The sequence below is a fragment of the Toxotes jaculatrix genome, chromosome 6 (genome assembly GCF_017976425.1).
Source record: "Toxotes jaculatrix isolate fToxJac2 chromosome 6, fToxJac2.pri, whole genome shotgun sequence".
Taxonomy (NCBI): domain Eukaryota; kingdom Metazoa; phylum Chordata; class Actinopteri; family Toxotidae; genus Toxotes; species Toxotes jaculatrix.
Genome location: NC_054399.1, coordinates 12,862,386 through 12,879,869, shown reverse-complemented (window position 1 = coordinate 12,879,869; position 17,484 = coordinate 12,862,386). Strand labels below are relative to the sequence as shown.

General features: G+C 38.9%; 2 protein-coding genes across 6 annotated transcripts in view; both read right to left on the bottom strand.

Annotated features, from left to right (window-relative positions):
* opa1 (OPA1 mitochondrial dynamin like GTPase) overlaps positions 1-4,269 on the bottom strand; it is a 36,327-nt gene extending 32,058 nt beyond the window's left edge. For 2 of the 4 annotated variants that reach the window (XM_041040116.1, XM_041040118.1), the window contains exons 1-5: positions 4,087-4,269; positions 2,835-3,159; positions 2,471-2,567; positions 2,119-2,226; positions 1,087-1,137 (exon numbers count right to left, since the gene is read on the bottom strand). In XM_041040116.1, the coding sequence (XP_040896050.1) occupies positions 1,087-1,137; positions 2,119-2,226; positions 2,471-2,567; positions 2,835-3,159; positions 4,087-4,115 (610 nt within the window). In that variant the 5' untranslated portion in view covers positions 4,116-4,269. The remainder of the gene's footprint in view (positions 1-1,086; positions 1,138-2,118; positions 2,227-2,470; positions 2,568-2,834; positions 3,160-4,086) is intronic. The other 2 variants (XM_041040117.1, XM_041040119.1) reach the window with 1 other exon arrangement.
* Positions 4,270-7,022: 2,753 nt separating this feature from the next.
* Positions 7,023-17,484, bottom strand: part of atp13a3 (ATPase 13A3) — a 35,759-nt gene continuing 25,297 nt past the window's right edge. The window contains exons 22-34 of one of the 2 annotated variants that reach the window (XM_041039690.1): positions 16,703-16,863; positions 15,961-16,089; positions 15,740-15,819; positions 15,444-15,486; positions 15,222-15,331; positions 14,819-14,915; positions 14,641-14,713; positions 14,343-14,520; positions 13,991-14,169; positions 13,775-13,863; positions 13,351-13,431; positions 12,439-12,531; positions 7,023-10,912 (exon numbers count right to left, since the gene is read on the bottom strand). In XM_041039690.1, coding sequence (XP_040895624.1) covers positions 10,718-10,912; positions 12,439-12,531; positions 13,351-13,431; positions 13,775-13,863; positions 13,991-14,169; positions 14,343-14,520; positions 14,641-14,713; positions 14,819-14,915; positions 15,222-15,331; positions 15,444-15,486; positions 15,740-15,819; positions 15,961-16,089; positions 16,703-16,863 — 1,508 coding nt within the window. In that variant the 3' untranslated portion in view covers positions 7,023-10,717. The remainder of the gene's footprint in view (positions 10,913-12,438; positions 12,532-13,350; positions 13,432-13,774; positions 13,864-13,990; positions 14,170-14,342; positions 14,521-14,640; positions 14,714-14,818; positions 14,916-15,221; positions 15,332-15,443; positions 15,487-15,739; positions 15,820-15,960; positions 16,090-16,702; positions 16,864-17,484) is intronic. The other variant, XM_041039691.1, reaches the window with a different exon arrangement.

The window sequence follows — 17,484 nt, the reverse complement described above, 5'->3', positions numbered from 1 at the left end:
CATAAAGCAAAGTCTGCTAAGTCATATTAATGAAAATGTAAAGATTTTGTTTAAATATCAGCAAAAATTCATTAAGACTTGAAAAGGTTTGAGTGAAGAAAAAGAGGCAGAGACACTCCATTGCTGTTTTTCTGACTCACAGCACAGGCGTGGTCCAATCTGGCCAGGTGAGTCGCTGTACAAATGACTCGGGAAGATCAGGTCTTTCTATAAACTTCTGCGTGTGACCCATTTATTGTCACCACTATTTGACATTATTTAAGGAAAACATTTTAGTAAGAAATTCCAACCTAAACTGATGTTTTGTGTAAACTGTATTTTGTGTGCATTTTCCAAACATCTGAGTGTCAGTAAATAAAGCCAGAAAGAGATAGCCCCAAAGATTAGAGATAAGTGTGTAATTAAAGAAAGCAGCCCGTACAGGCCAGGGGAGAGAGGGTGGAAGTCAAAGGAGGCAAAAATCACACAGTTGGGACAAAGTACAGCCAAGGAGAGTCAGGTTAAAGAAAGTCAAAAGGGAAGAGGAGACAAACCAGAGGCGAATGGATCTGCATTTTAAAGCTTTCCAGACCAGGAAGGAAAAATTCAAAAATCATGGTGGTTCATTTTTCCTTTTTAACGTTATTCTTTTATTGCACTTGAGCTCTGATGTAAACTAGAGAACAGTTCTCCAAGGGTTTTAAAAGAAGTCTGGAAGAGCAAGAGAAATCTAAAGAGTAGGTCTTTTACTGACTCAAGAAAACAGATGTCAGCCACAGGGTAAAATCAGATCTCTGCATACATAATTATACTCCTCTGAATACCCTGAGTCCAAGACCAATGCATCATCCTAGTCACCGGTTACACATTTCACTAAATGCGTTAACCATGAACACTGCTGTTGTTGACAGCAGCTCTGGTCTGCAACCTGGAGGCCAACGTGGTAGTGAGTCTTCCTGCCTTTAGAGCCGAACCATGGCAAGCACTTCTCAGGACCGCAAGCGGGAACCCACAACCACACCATAATCGAGGAATGATGGTGGTCAAACAGCAGCAGAAAGAAAATGAGGGCAGTGGGCAGGGCTACTGAGTGCAGGGTTTACACACCTAACAACAGATGCAGACCAGCTCCTTTGACTTCACTACCCAAACTCACACCTGTGAAGAATGTGGAGGAGGACAGGAGGGTAGGGGAGGAGGAGAAAGGAAGAACAACACAAGATAAAAATCATAAAAGACAGAAGCAGAGGGATGATGGTCAAAGCAGGGACACAGCTAAATGGTGTGTATTAAAACAAAGCAGCTGCTGTGCCTGAGATTAAGCAAACTGGTAGGGGAAACCAGAGATATAAACCAACTGCAAATTTGCTGACAATTTTCAAGGAAGTTTCAACTGACATGATGGTGAGTAGATGATTTTAGTCTAGAGTGAACTGTCCCTTTCCATACAGTTGGGAAATGTGAGCCATGGTGTGCTATTAGTAAATGAGATCAAAACCCCTGAAGCAGGAATGATGCGAGTGGTTTTACACATGACAGCAGTGGTAACAAACTGGAGGTTTGAAGTTCACTCCAACTGCAGCAAACCCCTTATACTCTACAATCAGGGATTTATCTTATAAAATACATCTGTGTGATTTTAGCATTGCCTACAAAACTACTGATCCCAAACAAGTTATCCCAACCTATTTAGGATAACAAGTTGTCCCATAACAAGTTATCCCAAATAAGTTATTTGGTTTAAAGGAGAGTTCTTTGTAGAATCCTTTAGCAACCACAACCATAGAGAGAAGGCCTGTTGCAGAAAAAAGAAATTCAGTGCATAAAGCAGCCTACTTCCGCATATTTTGTCATAACCCAGAGTCTATGTTATCTCATTCTGTTAAGGTCATTTTGAGGGAGGAGAAACCACAAATACCACACTTTAAGCATGGTACAGGGCACCCCACTGAATTGTTAAGACACATAATATAAAGGCAGAGACCAATGCAGACACTGAAGTCAGGTTTACTTTGATAGAATTACTGTTATCTAAAACCTGGACACTGGACTGGACATTATGATTCTGCAAATAACAGTTTTATTTTTGTTATGATGCAGTAATGTTATGAAAACATAGTTCAAGTTTTGTCCACTCACCAGAGGACAAGAGGCTTTTAAGGAAAGTGAAGTTCTCTCCTATCTTGTCTAGGTCAGGTAGTAGTTTGGCTATTTCTTCGATCTCTGGTAGAGCTTTGGCCAGTTTATCTGTGGATTCAAGAGATAACAGGTTAAGTGGAGAAGACAGAAAGGTCAGGAGTCTCATCCCATGATGCATTACTATGCAGCCAAGTCTAAGGTATAACCTCAGAATAAATGCTAACCCTAACCAAAATCAAGGGATCATTTGCAATGACGTTATGGCTGGGTGTTATCAACTCAACTCACAATCTAGATGTAAATTCTATATCTTTCACTTCATGAATGAGGACACTAAAATAAAGGAGCTTACCAAGATCAATTTGTTCACTCAGTTCCCAGACAAAATCAGGAATGACCCAGTTGTATTCACTAAAATCAGGCAGCAGGTCCTTCCATTCCTCATAGGTCTGGAAGTAAATGACGATATACAGCATTGATATGAACTCCATTACATTAGAAACACATTTGGGTATTTGCAATTAGCAGCAATGCACCATGACGGGTGGAAAAACCAACAAATGCATGACAACCACTGATTAAGAAAACGTGAAATACATTTCATACAAATTACTCCCTAAGGTAAAGAGATAATTTGGAAGTTAAAAAAAACTTCATGGGTCAGAAAAGGGATGGTAAAAAAATTAGAGACACACATTAAATGACTCAATAGTGACCTTTTTAGCTGTGTACCCTCCTCCCACTGCCGTGCCCAGCAGAATGTATCGGAGCTTCAGCAGCCTAGCAGCAAGGCGGGCCACCCAGAAGTTGCGCTGCTGCTGGTAGTTACGGCCCCCTGACCCAGGGGGAGGCTTGGGTGGCCGCATGGGCAACCGTGACATGGAGGTGAAATAGCGGGCTGCCGTGCGATGAGGAGGTCGCTGAGGGTTGGTGTTTCCCGAATAGCGGTGGTGGATGGCACGGGACAGAGGGTGTAGCTTCTGCAGCGGTACCCGGAATCTCACCCCCATGTTGGTGGAAACCAGGTTCCTGCAGGCCAGGCTGAGAGGACAGAGAAATTATGCAACAAATGACAAAAGCTCACCTTCCTTATGTGTCTGTCTGTCTCAATAAAGTCTCAAAGGGAGTTTCTACTCATCCCTTCACTTTTTCCCTAATGATGAGAGTACTGTCCAAACAGTAATATGAACTCTACTCACAATAGAATCATTCTAGCAGATAAAAATGAAATGCTTTGGCACCAGGGAATCTAACAGCTTTTTATCAGTCGCTGTTGGTGTTGTAACAATAGCAATTTCAAAAGCAGGATTAAATAAATTTAAGTAATAGTAAATTTTGTTTCATTTCCAGCCTGTGACTGTGACTGGTGAATTGAACTGTCCAACATAATACAGCGAACTGAAACTTGTAATAGTGAACATAACCGTCGTACCGAGGCTGGTGTATATGGCAGTTAGTCTTTAACAAGTTATCAGTTAAGTTAGTGATCCTGTTAGTTAAATGTAGCACCACAGGAGCATACGACGGGCAGGCGAGAAGATATGGTGCATATTTTTAAGGTAACGTTAATGTTACTTGTCAGACAAAAGAATAAAGCAACTGACTAAAAAGAATTTCAAGTCATATCACAACAGGCTTACAAACAAGTCAGTTTGCCTGTGTACGATAAAACACAACCACTAACCACCCGGGTTAGCTGACTAGCTTGTCAGTAAGTTGGCTAAGTAACGTCCAGATCCACCACAGCAACACGGGCCGCTTTGCAACGTATAATAAATATGTAAGTGACAGAGTGTGGATAAAGGCCCATAACCATAGTAGATTTTAGAATAGGGGGCTTATTCGCTAGCACGACAGCTAGCTTGGCTGTCCTCAGCTGTCAAACGAACCGGCGACATCTGTGCTTTCCTCACACAGCTAACACAACCAGCTTCTCTAACCGTTACCTTGATTACATACAAAACTTACCAGGCGGCTTTGCTCCCGACACGCAACATGGCGCTGTTATTAGCAGCGGCTAAGCACAAAACTCTTTCAAATCTACTCTTCAGGTACAGTTTAATTCATCTTTCCAAATAGTACACATTTGCCTGCTAGCTAACTAGCTCGTTAGCTAACAAGGACACAGCCAGAATGACAGTCCACTTCCTGTGGACGGTACAACCTCCAAATCGGCACTGACAGAAAACGCACCAGTGAAGTGTTCCTATACACTACGGCACTGCTTCTGAGTTTTTCTCCCTTTAGCAGTACCTGAACATCTCTCCCTTAGTTCACGCCTCTCGTGCAATTGTCTGTGGCCCTCAACACACAGGCCCAAATGTCCATTATCAGCACTGAACCCTCACAGAGCTGAACAATGTTTGTGTGCCCATCACAAATGTGGGAATAGGAGGATGTGGGGACAGTATTTCTCCATATATAGTGTAGTGTGGCCAGATTTAGTAAATTGGTGGTTGGGTCTCCACAAAACAAGACAGTTTTAATAATAAAAATAATAATGGGTAGTTTTCCAACTTCCAACAAATGTCAAATGTATTGATAATGAATAACAGTTGGTTGCACCCTCACAGTACTTCTATGGTGGAATAGAACTACCTTGGTCTAAGGCTTTCTGTGTGTATTACTTACATACACACATACATTACTTAATTACATACACACAACCACAATATTTACTAAAACAACTCACCTAGATTTATACAAATTTCTTCAAGACAAGGCAACAAGATGAAGAATGCAGGACCCATCACTGCACTCATAGTACATATTTCAACTCAGTGGTGCAAATTTCTTACAAGCAAGCATTCCCTCAAGCAAAGGCTGCAATCTTGCAGCCCTATTCTGTGCATGAGGGAGTCAAAAAACAGTTTACACCATCCAGGTGGACATTCAAACGGGCAATATTTGTTAATAATTAATAAATATGGCCTGTTATATGTGTATGTTGTATGTAATTTGAATAAACAGTGCAGCTTAGATAGTTAAGAATAAAGTGCAATAGAGATCAAGGTGACAACAGACAAATTGATAAACACAGGGCCAACCAAGCCATCAGTACACAGGATCTTAGGTAAGCTACATGTGTGAACTTATTAGGGTAAGTGCCAGCACCAGTGAGGACAGGAACTGCATAAAACTGAGGCTGTATATGTCCCGACTCAGGGGCTAGGCCCTCCAAAGTCCACATTTCCAAAAAGAAGGCATAAAAATGGGTCAACAAGGTGAAATTTCAAAGGCTCTTCAAAATGACATATCTTGACGTATCTTGAATTTGGAGAGCACAACTTACATAACCATTGCAGTCCTCAGTATCACACAATCCATTATGTGCTGCTCAGTTGTTTACATTCAGGTAATATCTGCTGATTCGTTAAGCTGGTAGATATCCTTTTCTGTAGATTCTGCAGCATAATGTAGGATGACGAGGGAGAAAAATTACTTGCAGACTCGCAGTAGATTGTTTTCGGAACATTTATTGAAAAGAAAGAAATCAAGATCAATCTGAAATACAATCCTCAGGGAAAAGGAAATGAAAATAAATAAAAAATAAATTATAAAGTACAAAAATTTTCAAAAAAATGTACATCTCTGCCAATAACAAAAATACATATACCTCAGGTGAGCCTCTTGCTGAGGTGTGGGAGCTGTAAATAAAAATAAACACCAAATAAACTTTACTGAAAGAGCTGACATATAGATGGACTGTAATAAGACATTTTGCCAACAATATATTTTCGTTCTGTTTGGGTATCAACTTTTTTTATTTTCTCTATTCATTACAAATAGACATTTCCCTGAGGAAACAACATCCACGTGAGGCCTCATACACTCAGTGGCTGACTCTAAATGCCATTTGATGGTTTTTTAAAATGCATGACATGAATAAGAGGCCAATGCTAACTGTCAACAGTCGGTATATGTTGTACCTGTATAAGAGCATAGAGGTTTCAGCATAAAAAAAACAATTGCTTTGACATAGCTGTGTCAGAATAAAAGGCAAAACTGTAGCGTAGAAGGAAAAGTATTTATACTTTGCACATCATTAAATTGATGAATCTTCTGTATCAAGGTGCACGATAATGACAGAGCTGAGACCGAATCATTTTGCCTCTAGCAGCAATATAATCACTTATACAACAGACTGCTAATATTGAGCAGCAATGCACATTCTTTTTGCCAATTACATATTAATTTTACACAGATGCAAAAGATTTTTAAAAAGTTCTAGACACAAAAAAGTAAAATATGTACATTGGATGATCAAAAGAAAAGATTGTCAGATGTTGAATTCTCAAATTCTGAATTTGCCGAGATGAGGTGCTAAATATACTATATAGGTTGAATTCCCTTTTTGTGTCAGATCCTTGGTTTTATACAAAGTATTGAAAAAGAAAAGAAGATAGAAAAAAAACAAAGAAAGAAAAGAAAAGCTGAGAAGTAGATCTACTATAGGAACCCGCAGACACATTTTTCCATTCAGGTTGACTGAAGTTCAACTTCATTCAAACTCTAGAAGTAGAAGTTTGTTGCATTATGTTTACCCAAGACAGAACAAATACTGATCCAAGTGCCCCAATCATACTTAACAATAACTGATTCAAAGTGTGAAATAAATGCCCAGGATTCATGCCCAAATAAGCATAATCCAAGCTAATGCAACTCCACAACTAAAGTGAAAGTACAAACAAATCCAGTAATAGACAGTACAAATCAAAAGTTGACAACTGATTTTAACACAGTACCAAAATAGCAGAAAAAGACACACCAGCCCTTTGATAATCCAAAAACCATATATTTTTATAACTAAATCTTTTGACTTTTATGCACACACTAGAAATGTACATCTCATATATACAGATAGAATCCAACTTCTAATATTATTATCGCTGTTTAAAGTCCACTTCTGCTGAGTAACATCAGATTTGACAGAACTGGTAACAGGCTAAAGCAAAACTTTCTTTTTTTTTTTTTCTTTTTTTTCCTTTTTTCAAATAACCAATGCAGATGTGATGAAAAGTCTTTGGAAATAGAATCAATAACCAGAGTATTGCATTGCATTACACTTTGTTCTTTACACAACATTCAATTTTAGCCTCAGTAGGTATGTAGAGGAAAAAAGTATACCCTGAAAGCAAAGAAAAAAGAAAATACCACTAAATATTCAGAAGCATAGAAATCCATGTGGCCAGTGTTTGGGCATCAGCAACATTGTTTAAATCCAACAGTTTTGACAAAATATCAGAAATCTTCTGCAAGTTGGCACAACAATTTCCATTTGAGCCATGTTATGCATTGCTTACCAGTTTCATCTACTGTAAATCCTTCTTCTCACACTAACAATTTGCCCACAGAATACTTTAACAAAATACTACAAGTTTCCTCATCAAATAAACTATGTATACATGAAAACTATAGTCACATGTCATAAGCTTGTCATAAAAATACTATGGATCACAAGATTCATATGTATCTGGAATATTATTACAAGCATCTCAATAGACAATGGCTTTTAGCAACTGAGCAATTTTAGACTCTTGTTATTACTGGTATTAAGAAAACCTGTTGTGATTGTGTTTTTATATTGATAAATCATTAATAATCAACAGATAGCCTGTCTGTTGATTATTAATGATGAATTATTAATGACAATGTTGTGTGTCATACAAATATCAGATAATACAGCGCTTTTACCTGATTTCTGAGAAATAATTTGCTTCATGTTTTCATGGATAAGGAGTAACATTACATTTACTTTGTCATTATTCAGACATGGTGTCTCATAACATCTGACGAGCAGTCTGAAAATACTTTGGAACAGACACTGTGGCATCACTAATATGAAACCATATAATTCATGAAAGACAGGCTGCTATTAGTTATACTGACATTGGGAACCAGCTGCATGTGATGGTGTCTTTGCTTCAAAGTGATTCTCTACCTTAAAATCTGTATTTTGACAAACACTATCTCTGTTTGCAGTTTTCTCCTTACAGTGGATGTGATCATCAAATCAGTTATAATGATTGCCAAATGGAGCCAATTTTCATGGCTGAAAAAAGTATCAAAATACGAAAAAAAAAAACAAAAACATCCTCAATCCACTCACCAAGTGTAAACTGCTTGTCATTACCAACTTTCCACGGTAAGGTTATATTAAGAAGGAAACTACAAACTTTACAGCCACTTTCAATGTCTACAGCAGATTTCGGGGAGCATCACTTCAAATGTCAAAGAAACAGCTGTGAACATAAAATATAGCCCTTAACTCTCTATGCAGGTAGCCTATGTGTAATACATGAATACAAGTGTACACGGTAATCTGCATCCATCTTATGAAAGATGTGCTGTTGTGTGGATCTTTTGATTAGGTCAAGAGCAGCGAGAAGATGGGTTGCACAATGCCTTAATTTACTATAACACGTTTAATCAGTCTTCCATAGGAAGAATTTTTGTTTAAATAATTAAAAAAAAAAGAAACTACTGGCTTTTTGTAGCCGATCTGACGCGAGTTTGCAGATGTAGAATGCTTTGATTCACATGGTCTCATGCATGTAATTAACTGTCCACGATCACAGTCAGATTCATGCTGCTTCTTTGGCGGATTTTTTTTTTCTTTTTTTCTTAAATACAGTCATGTTAACATAAATGTTTCTGAATTCTACAGTAACGCAGTATATTTGTAGCAATATTTCTAGCTTTGCAACCATCTAGTCTTTCAAGTCTTCAGAACAAGACAAAGCTCATCACACACCAGAAAACAACTTCTTATGATCAATGAAAAACATTTAGTATGTAAAGCAAATGTAAAGACCGATGAGAATTCAGTCATTATCTATCCTGTTATGAAGCGAAGTGCTTTTGACTTCTTGATGACATTAAAAAAAAAAAAAAAATGTGTGCACTATAGTTCATGGAAATGAATCCCAATAGTAGTGGATATATTTCAGTCTGGACCAACAGCCCAATGGATTCACTGTGCTAGCATGGGTAAAAAGCTGAAACAAAGTTAGTCTTTTTCTTCTTGTTATGGTCTTTCTTTTTTTTTTTCACTTTTTAATTTTTCTACATAATATCTTTGTTAAAAACCCAAAAGGTTATTCTCTGTCAAACATGATGGAGAGCCTGCCACAGGTCCCAGCCTGTGGTTGAGAACATCTGTTTTGTCCAAGTCTGCCTGTCTTCTACTTTCCATAAGTCATAATGTTCTGAATGTCTATGAACAGTTTGGTGTCAGGTTATTTGGAGGTTCATCATTTTGTACTGTTAAGTCATCTATCTGTGATGTGTAATGTACTGCAATCTTAAAAGCCCACTTTCTCTAAGCCTGCCTTGCCCACTTATCATATAAACAAGACATTTTCCATGTTTTCATGAATTTAAATTAAAGTTTGCCGGGGATGATTTGTCAGCTGTGAAAAAATGTTAACATTTTCAGACTTATTGTGCAGTTTCCAAATCTTACGAAATCTGGACATTCCCCATTTCATTCTATATACTTTCCCCGACCAGCATTATCAGCAAATTCAATATGTATATTTTTGTGTTTACTGTTAAATGTGAACATGTACTTCTGCCCAGGGTGTGCAATTTAACAAGACAGACTATAGCCATGCATCATTCCCAGTTTTCCACAACTCACAGTGTGTTTGAAAGAGTATTTAAATACTGGTCTCAAATGAGTAATTTGAAACCAGTATTCAACCAGGTCCATGTCAAGTTTTAAAAATATTTTTGGTTATCACTCTGTGCTCTCTATTGAGCACTTGCCAGGTGGTCATGCTAGCTCATGTAAATGACTATATATATGTACATTAGAAGACCACTTATATAGTGGCAGTCAGAGACTACACTGCCCACAACAGATTAGACCTGTGAAACACGTTACTAACTGTGTGAACATCCTAAAAGTGAGGCGATGGTTGCTCAGAAATACGAGCAAAGAGTGGACGTCTTTGCTACTGCTTTTGTGTGAACAGATCATACAGAGTTGGTCCTTGCAGCCCGCTACAGGTATTTATCTATTACTCTGTCCATATTCAACTCCATTAGCCTTTCCACTTACACTTAATAAAAGAATCTCTCCATTTTCAAGTGAAACCTCTTTGTTTAGCCCTCTTCCTAAAACTCAGATTGAAAGACAAAGAGAGGAAATATTAAACCTGGTTTAATATCCGATCATCCAATCTTAAGAAGTCAATGAGCTAATCTGACCTGGTTTATCAACGTTCCTCCCAACCTGATCTGCTTTCGTGATCAGACACTGCAATAAGAGATGGGAATTAAATTTGATGCCATGGATGTTTAAGTCACGTATAAGAGAAGCAAGGGAGACCTGAGAGCATGCAAGTGGGCAAGCTAGAGAGAGCAAGAGTACTGACACCTAACTTTATTTGCTACTTATGTGTAATCCTATGGTTTTTGCAGTAATGTGTCTGGAACTATAGTTTTAGATGCGAGTCTCTGAACAGTGACGAAAAGCAGTTATCCTGTGATAGTTTAATTTGAAGAGGTTGAATGTGTATTCACTAAGCACACGTTATATGCATGTCTCCTATATGAATGGGTAAACTGAATACTGGGAGAAGCTGTGGGGGTGCTAGGAGCTGATCATGATTTGATAGGTGGAGCCGTTTTCTGGGCGGGGTTTGGCTTCAGTAGTGGTGGTTGGCTTTGGAGGCCAGTCGGGGTCCACACTGAGCTCCTGGGCCAGATGCATGTAGCGGGCCTTGGGTGCCTTGCGTGGGCAGCAAAGCCGGGACAGACACTTGTACGCCCGCAGGTCAATGCCGCCCTGAAAATACCATAGCCCCAAATAAATAAATAAATAAAAAAATAAAAATAAAAACACCAGAGAAAAGAGGAAAGGAAGGGATGACAGCTTTCATCAACTGGTGTCATACTTTTTTCAGGTTTTCTAAAACATTTTAATGACAAATCCGACATGTGCATGCTACTCTATAACTGTTGCATGCAAAATATAAAACTGGAGGAGCCATTTACGCAGGCAAATTTCTTTACACTGGTACACTGCAGCAAGTGTGCATGCATGCAAGTCATTCAAAAGAAAATTCAGCATGATAATAGTTTGAAGGAGTTGGCAGTAGACAGCTTAAAGAATGAGCCTTCTCCTTAAAAACAAGCTCATGGAGTTAAAGGTCAAACAAACAAGGGATTTCACAGCAGAGTAAAAAAACAAAAAAAAAACGAATAAAGAAGTAAAAATTCCTCATTAACCTTATATTGGAACAGACATTTACAAATGTCCTGCTTCAGTTTTAAACATAAAGTAATGGATGGGAACCACTGACAGTGTTGACTGACTGAGTTTGCTAACAAGGAAGCTAAGGGATAAGTGCAGCAAGTAGAGTTTAGTAGAGCAGTAGGCTTGAAGTGGAGGCGCAGCAGACGGTGAGGACAACAGGTTGGAAGCAATCACACGTCTAGTAAAAAGATAAATAATCGGCCAAGGCTTTGAAACAGTTTGTCCAAATAAACAAAAATGTAGTTAATTTTATTTTGGATTGATAAAGTGCATGGCACACATTTGTGCGGCAACATATCACTCTGTTAAAAATGATAGTATAGAAATACATATAGACACAAAGTCTGTACACTGCACAAATTCAGTAACCATTGTAGTCACCAAGTTTATTTCACAAATAAAAGGCTGAAGTTGTTTTAAACAACATCACGCCAAGACTGGCTGGAGATTTTTTTCTGCTGCTTCCTAAACTTTTGACTATGACTCATGTAGCTCAGACTGCTTTCTTTATAATCCTCATTCTGAGGGACAAGTTTAATTTTACTTAAGTCTTGAATTTTGCATTGAAATTTAATGGTGCATACAGGCTCTCTTCAGCAACGCATGCCTCGTTTTTACCACCCTGTTAAAATGTGGTAGTTTCTTCAATGAGGTGAGAGCTTTACTCTTTCACTTGACCTTCAAGCCTCAAATAAACCGACGACTTTCCAGCCATAGACCTATTTACCTCAATGTAAATACTTTAACAAGAGCTTCAGCAAGAATGTTATGAAGCTATTTGTCCTTACAAGCAGTTATGAAGCTTATCTTAACAAAGCTCTGGAGTACAACTGTAACTGTTATCAAGCCCTGAACAGAGTGTCCATCAGGGGGACACAAGAGGGAGAGGACAGATCAGAATGAGACTTAAGTCTCGCACATGCATGTCTTGGTTAGAGGTTACAATAGAAAGGTGTGCTCTGTAACATTAAAGAAAGAAGTGGGGACAGAAAGAGGGAACACCACACAAGAGGAAAATGAAAGAGCTAGAGAAGAAGGTGTCAGATTTTCCCAACCTGTGGTGTCGGGGCGGCAGGAGTGATGCCAAAGCTGCCCTGCTTGTCTCGGCTGAACACAAGCTTCCATAAGACGATGTCAAGGATGAAGGTCTATGGAATAGCGCAGTGGGCAGGGGAAAGAATTACAGAGAGGCTAATTTGATCACAGGCTAATTTGAGCTATTCACATAGCTCCTGCTGTTGTTTTTCTTTTAGCAAGGAGGTCTTGAATTGTTTTTGCAAAGCCACAATGTATTGAAGCTTTAAGTAATCACGTGTGGCAATTTCTTTTCCTCCATTAAGTTGTATGTTAATTGCATGTGAGGTTAAAATTAAATTAAACAAAATCAATAAGAAGAGTGCATGGATACTACTGTCTCAAAATACTGAAAACTTGAAATGTCTGATTATGTGGAAAATCATTTTGGTTATTTTTTTTTTAATTCACTTAAAAAAGGTGAAAGGAATTTGCACTGGTAGTTTAAGAAATAGCACCACCTAGAGTGTCTGCTAAGCAGTGTGTGTATGCAAGGGCAGCTGTCTAAAAGGAAGGCAGAGGCATAGTGATACTGCTCCACTGAGTATGGCAGGCCAGCATAGACTATCATGCAGTTGCACAGAAATAAGTTAAAGGAGCATTCATCTATCCAAAAATTAGACAAGACAAATGTCTGCTGCTTTGAGGATTTTTAAAAGCTTCACAAATGCATACATTTAAACAAAAACAGTTTAAAATAATAATTTAATAAAATAAAATTTAAATTTAAGTGTTAAAATAAGATTTTCACTTTAGAACATTTCTCCTCACAACACATGGACAGTCCTGCTGTCCAGCTAAGTGAGACAAAGATGAGCACACTGCATGAAAAAATAAAAACTGAACATGAGAAAAACATCTACCGTTACCATGTGTGTATGTGTACGTCTTACCTCCACCACAACAGACACAACAGCATTGACTAAGATGATGAGGAAGAGTTTTATCCTCCATTCAAACGGGACGCAAACAATCTGTGCAGAAAGAGAGAGAGAGAGAGGGAGAGAGGGAGGGAAAGAGAGAGAGAGAGAGAGAGAGAGAGAGAGAGAGAGAGAGAGAGAGAGAGAGAGAGAGAGAGAGACTCCAATGTTGGCTGCTGCTGTGGTGAAATTAAAAACTCACCAAATAATTGTTACCATGACAGCCTCGTTTAAGGCTTTACGTGTCCGCAACACTTCAGTAAGGAGCATCTTAATGAAACTAAAGAAGGATTATATCAAAATATTAAGAGAGTATATAGCTGGGCATGATAAAACAAGCTACAGTCTGCACCAGAGCTGAGTAAAAGTATATTTCTTGTGTTTCATGTCTTCTTACCTCTAGAAACTCGTCAATGGTTTCGATGGGGTGGAACATGATGAACAGGAGGAAAAAATACAAACTCAAGGTAGACACCACAAAAGGCCCTAGGGAGAGCATAAACAAGCATAAAAACATAAACAAGCATAAAAACACACAAGTCTACAATATAGAAAAGTAACTTTGTAACTATTTTAGGACAGATTTATTTGTGTTAAGAATAAAGTTTCTCACAATTCTTGTAGCTAGGCTGCCTGAAAGGTTTGCCCTTTGAGAAAACGATGGCAACAATGAGATACTGGAAGGAGGAGACATAGAAGAGGCTGGTGTTCTCGTAGTTTTGGATGTTGTGGTCATCCACTTCTGTGTCGTTGTGGTCGGACACGTTAATGTGCGATGACAGGTTGCAGACACTGGTTGAGGACAGAGTGTGATTCAAGAAGAATATTATTAGTCAAAATACAGGAGTTGTCTTTGAATGAAAAAAAAAATCATACAGATATAGTGTACAAGCAAGTAAACTTAAAAGAAAGGTAAACAATTTTTGTTAGGCTGCTGTACATTAGTAATGGCAGCAGTTACATACTCTGTAAGTGGTGTCCAGGTTGTGTACCAGGGCTGCTGCTGGACCCAAAGGAATGTAATGGTCTGGAAGCCCAAGCAGATGAGGATCTGGGTCAGCACAGAGAACAACAAAGGCCCTGAGATCAGACCTGACGGTGGCCGACGTGACACAAGCTCTTTCCACGCTGGGTTCAGACTCACTGAAAAGGAAAGAGGAAAGGAAGTAAAGATATAGGTTAAGAAAAATAAATGTGCAAGACGTAACCATAGTATCATAAACAGTGCCTTATCATTGTTACCGGTACTCCTCTTCTACTTACTGGTAAAGACAATAAGGAGGATGATGGCAATATCGATGAAGAGGAACTGGAAGTCTCCAAGGTTACTGAGGATCTAAGAAACAAACATGGCCGACAACACAGATCAGATACTCCCTTTACTTCTTATTAATTCCACAGCTATTATCGATTGGTTGATTGTGGAGGCAGCAGTACATACAGAGTAGAGAAGAGTGACACTGATATACTGGATGATGCTGTAGAGGGCCATGAACTTGAACACACAGAAGGAGGTGATGAGGGCAGCACGGCCCTCCCTGTAAAAGCAAGCAACCAGAGTCATCCCTCTGTCCAACACACAGCCACACAAGTCAAAAATTTCAATTTTGATCTATTTCAAAACAAAAAACTTTAAAACTGTTCCAAATTAAGGAACATAAATTCTGAAACACGAGCATTTTACAGTCACTATATCCATAATCTATGCTTCATTACTAAACCTACAAAATTGCAAGAAATAACATCATCTGCCCTGATTCTGAGATGATAAATTATCGTTTTCGTCATTTTCTCTATTATTTAGTTATTATGTAGCATGCAAATAAAAAGAGGGAAAGAAAAACCTGATGAGGCTGGGAACACAGGAGATGTTGGGGGTCCTGGAGGTGAAGGGGGAGGCTACAGAGGCTTCAAGCTCTGAGAGAGAGATGCCACCATGGGCCCTCTTCAGAGCCTGGGTGAGAAAAGAGAAAAAGATAGATTATGTACAGACTACAGTCAATTTATGTCCATTTCCAACCTGTTACTGCAACACAAACATTCATCTGTAAAGTGGCTGTACATACCCCACAATCATTTGCTCCATCTCCGCACATCCCCACAAAGTAGCTGTGAGCAAATGATAAAGAACAGTGACTCTATGTTCAATGTTACCGCTTTTTTCCTTTAAAAATCCATGGAAGTCTATACATTTCTTTTCCTACAGTTTTGACTGAAGGCTGATTCTACTGTTGATGATAATCTAACAGTCTCTCAGCAGAAAGCAGCATGTATTGTGAATGTAATAGTTCAATAAGCTTTAGATGACTTGTCAAAGTACTTTTTCACAGCGCCATCATCATGTGTTTGACAAAATACTCACTCCACGCCCTGTAACGCCTCAATAAGCTGGGTTTTCTGGTCTGGGGCCATTCTGGCAAACACTGTCCCATGCAGAACCAGCTACAAGGCAGACACACATGATCATTACAGCAGAAACATTAGGTATCGCAGAGATAACTGTCCCCCAAAGAACAGTAGGATAGTTTCTACTCCAGTTACAGAAAAGGTCAGAGTGATGTCCATCCACATTTAACCTCATACCTTTTGAAGCATGTCAGGGAAATGCTCGGAGATAACAGCAAATGATTTTCCATTCATAGCAAAGTGGTACAGCTCTTGTGTTTTGGGCTCGTCTACGTGGCACACATCCTCCAGGCTGATGTTCACTTCCTGTCAAGAAAGTAGAATAATATATCAATATGATTAGCCTAAATAATTTCTATTGAGTTGCACAAACATCTAAAACTGTCATCAACAAAAAAAACTTCATACGTCTCAAAGGTTTCAGCTGTTGTATTGGATTGCATTATGTAAACTAATTTAGTTGTTCTCTTTCATATACACTGAGAAAAGTATCTGAATTCATACTGAAACTGTTTGCATATTTTAGTCAAGGCCTATTTTGGCATCTTCTCACATCCAAGTGTTAATATGCTTTGTGTAGTCATCAGTAAATTACTGGCATAACAAATGCTTCATGACTGATGTCAGTCAATAAAAATAAGTGTGTCTGGACTTTGGTCTACATGTCACTGATGACACGGCACACCTTAAAAAACACTGGTATAGGTATTTAGTAGACAAGACATCCTTCAGTCTATTTATCAAGCCACTTACAACTTTGTTCAATTTTGTCTCTTACTTTGGTAATGGCAAAAGCCTGCACACAGTCTTTTATTGTGTGTGTCTGAGTGTGCAAGCCTTTTCATCTGTAGCTCCTTCTCCGTATATGTGTTTTGCGTTTGTGCAAGTATTTGTGTTAGTATTAGCCCCATCGCCTCACCTCCAGGCGAGGTGTCTTGCTGGGCTTGTCAGCGTATCTCCAGGTGATCTTAGCGGCCTGTCCATCATGGGGAGGGAGGGCATCAGCAATGATGACTGTGTCATTGGGAGGGATCATTCCACAGTCTCGGGCCACTGAAATCGCTGTCAGCATATTGTCACCTGGAATGTGGATGGAGTAAACATTTATCCCCATAATTCGGTGATTAGTTTTCATGACACAGATTCTTATGTTTTAATGGTCACACCATCAACTATCCAGTAAAAAGCTCAAATCTGTAACCTCAAGACTACCCACAGACTGACACCGTGAGACTCTTGATACAATGTCTGGCTGGTTCACAAATTCATTTTTCATGTTCTTTATGTGTTTTATGACAATCTGCTCGTTCCTCTCTTGTCTGCCAATCTCACAAATGGAGAGTGTGTCTGCCTGTGACTGATGGTGAATGAAAATAGAAGTCCATTGTCCTGGAGCACTTTAAAACCACAAGGGGACACTCTATCTAATGGGTTTGAGGACTGATGGGACAAGATGAGTTTGCAAAAAAAAAAACAAACCAGGTCGGAGATAGAAAGCCTGAGTCTCAATCTAGTATGTGGGGACTGTGAATCACTCATGAATTCTAAAGTTATTTTCAGCTTTAATGTCCTTAGTTTGCAGCAGAAGACGGAGGAAAAGGCGAAAGCAAAGGCATTAAAGAGAAAAAGAAAACAACAGCAAAAGATCCTCTGGTGGAAATTGGGGTTAGTTTGTGCCAGTTACACTGAGCAGTCTGAAAA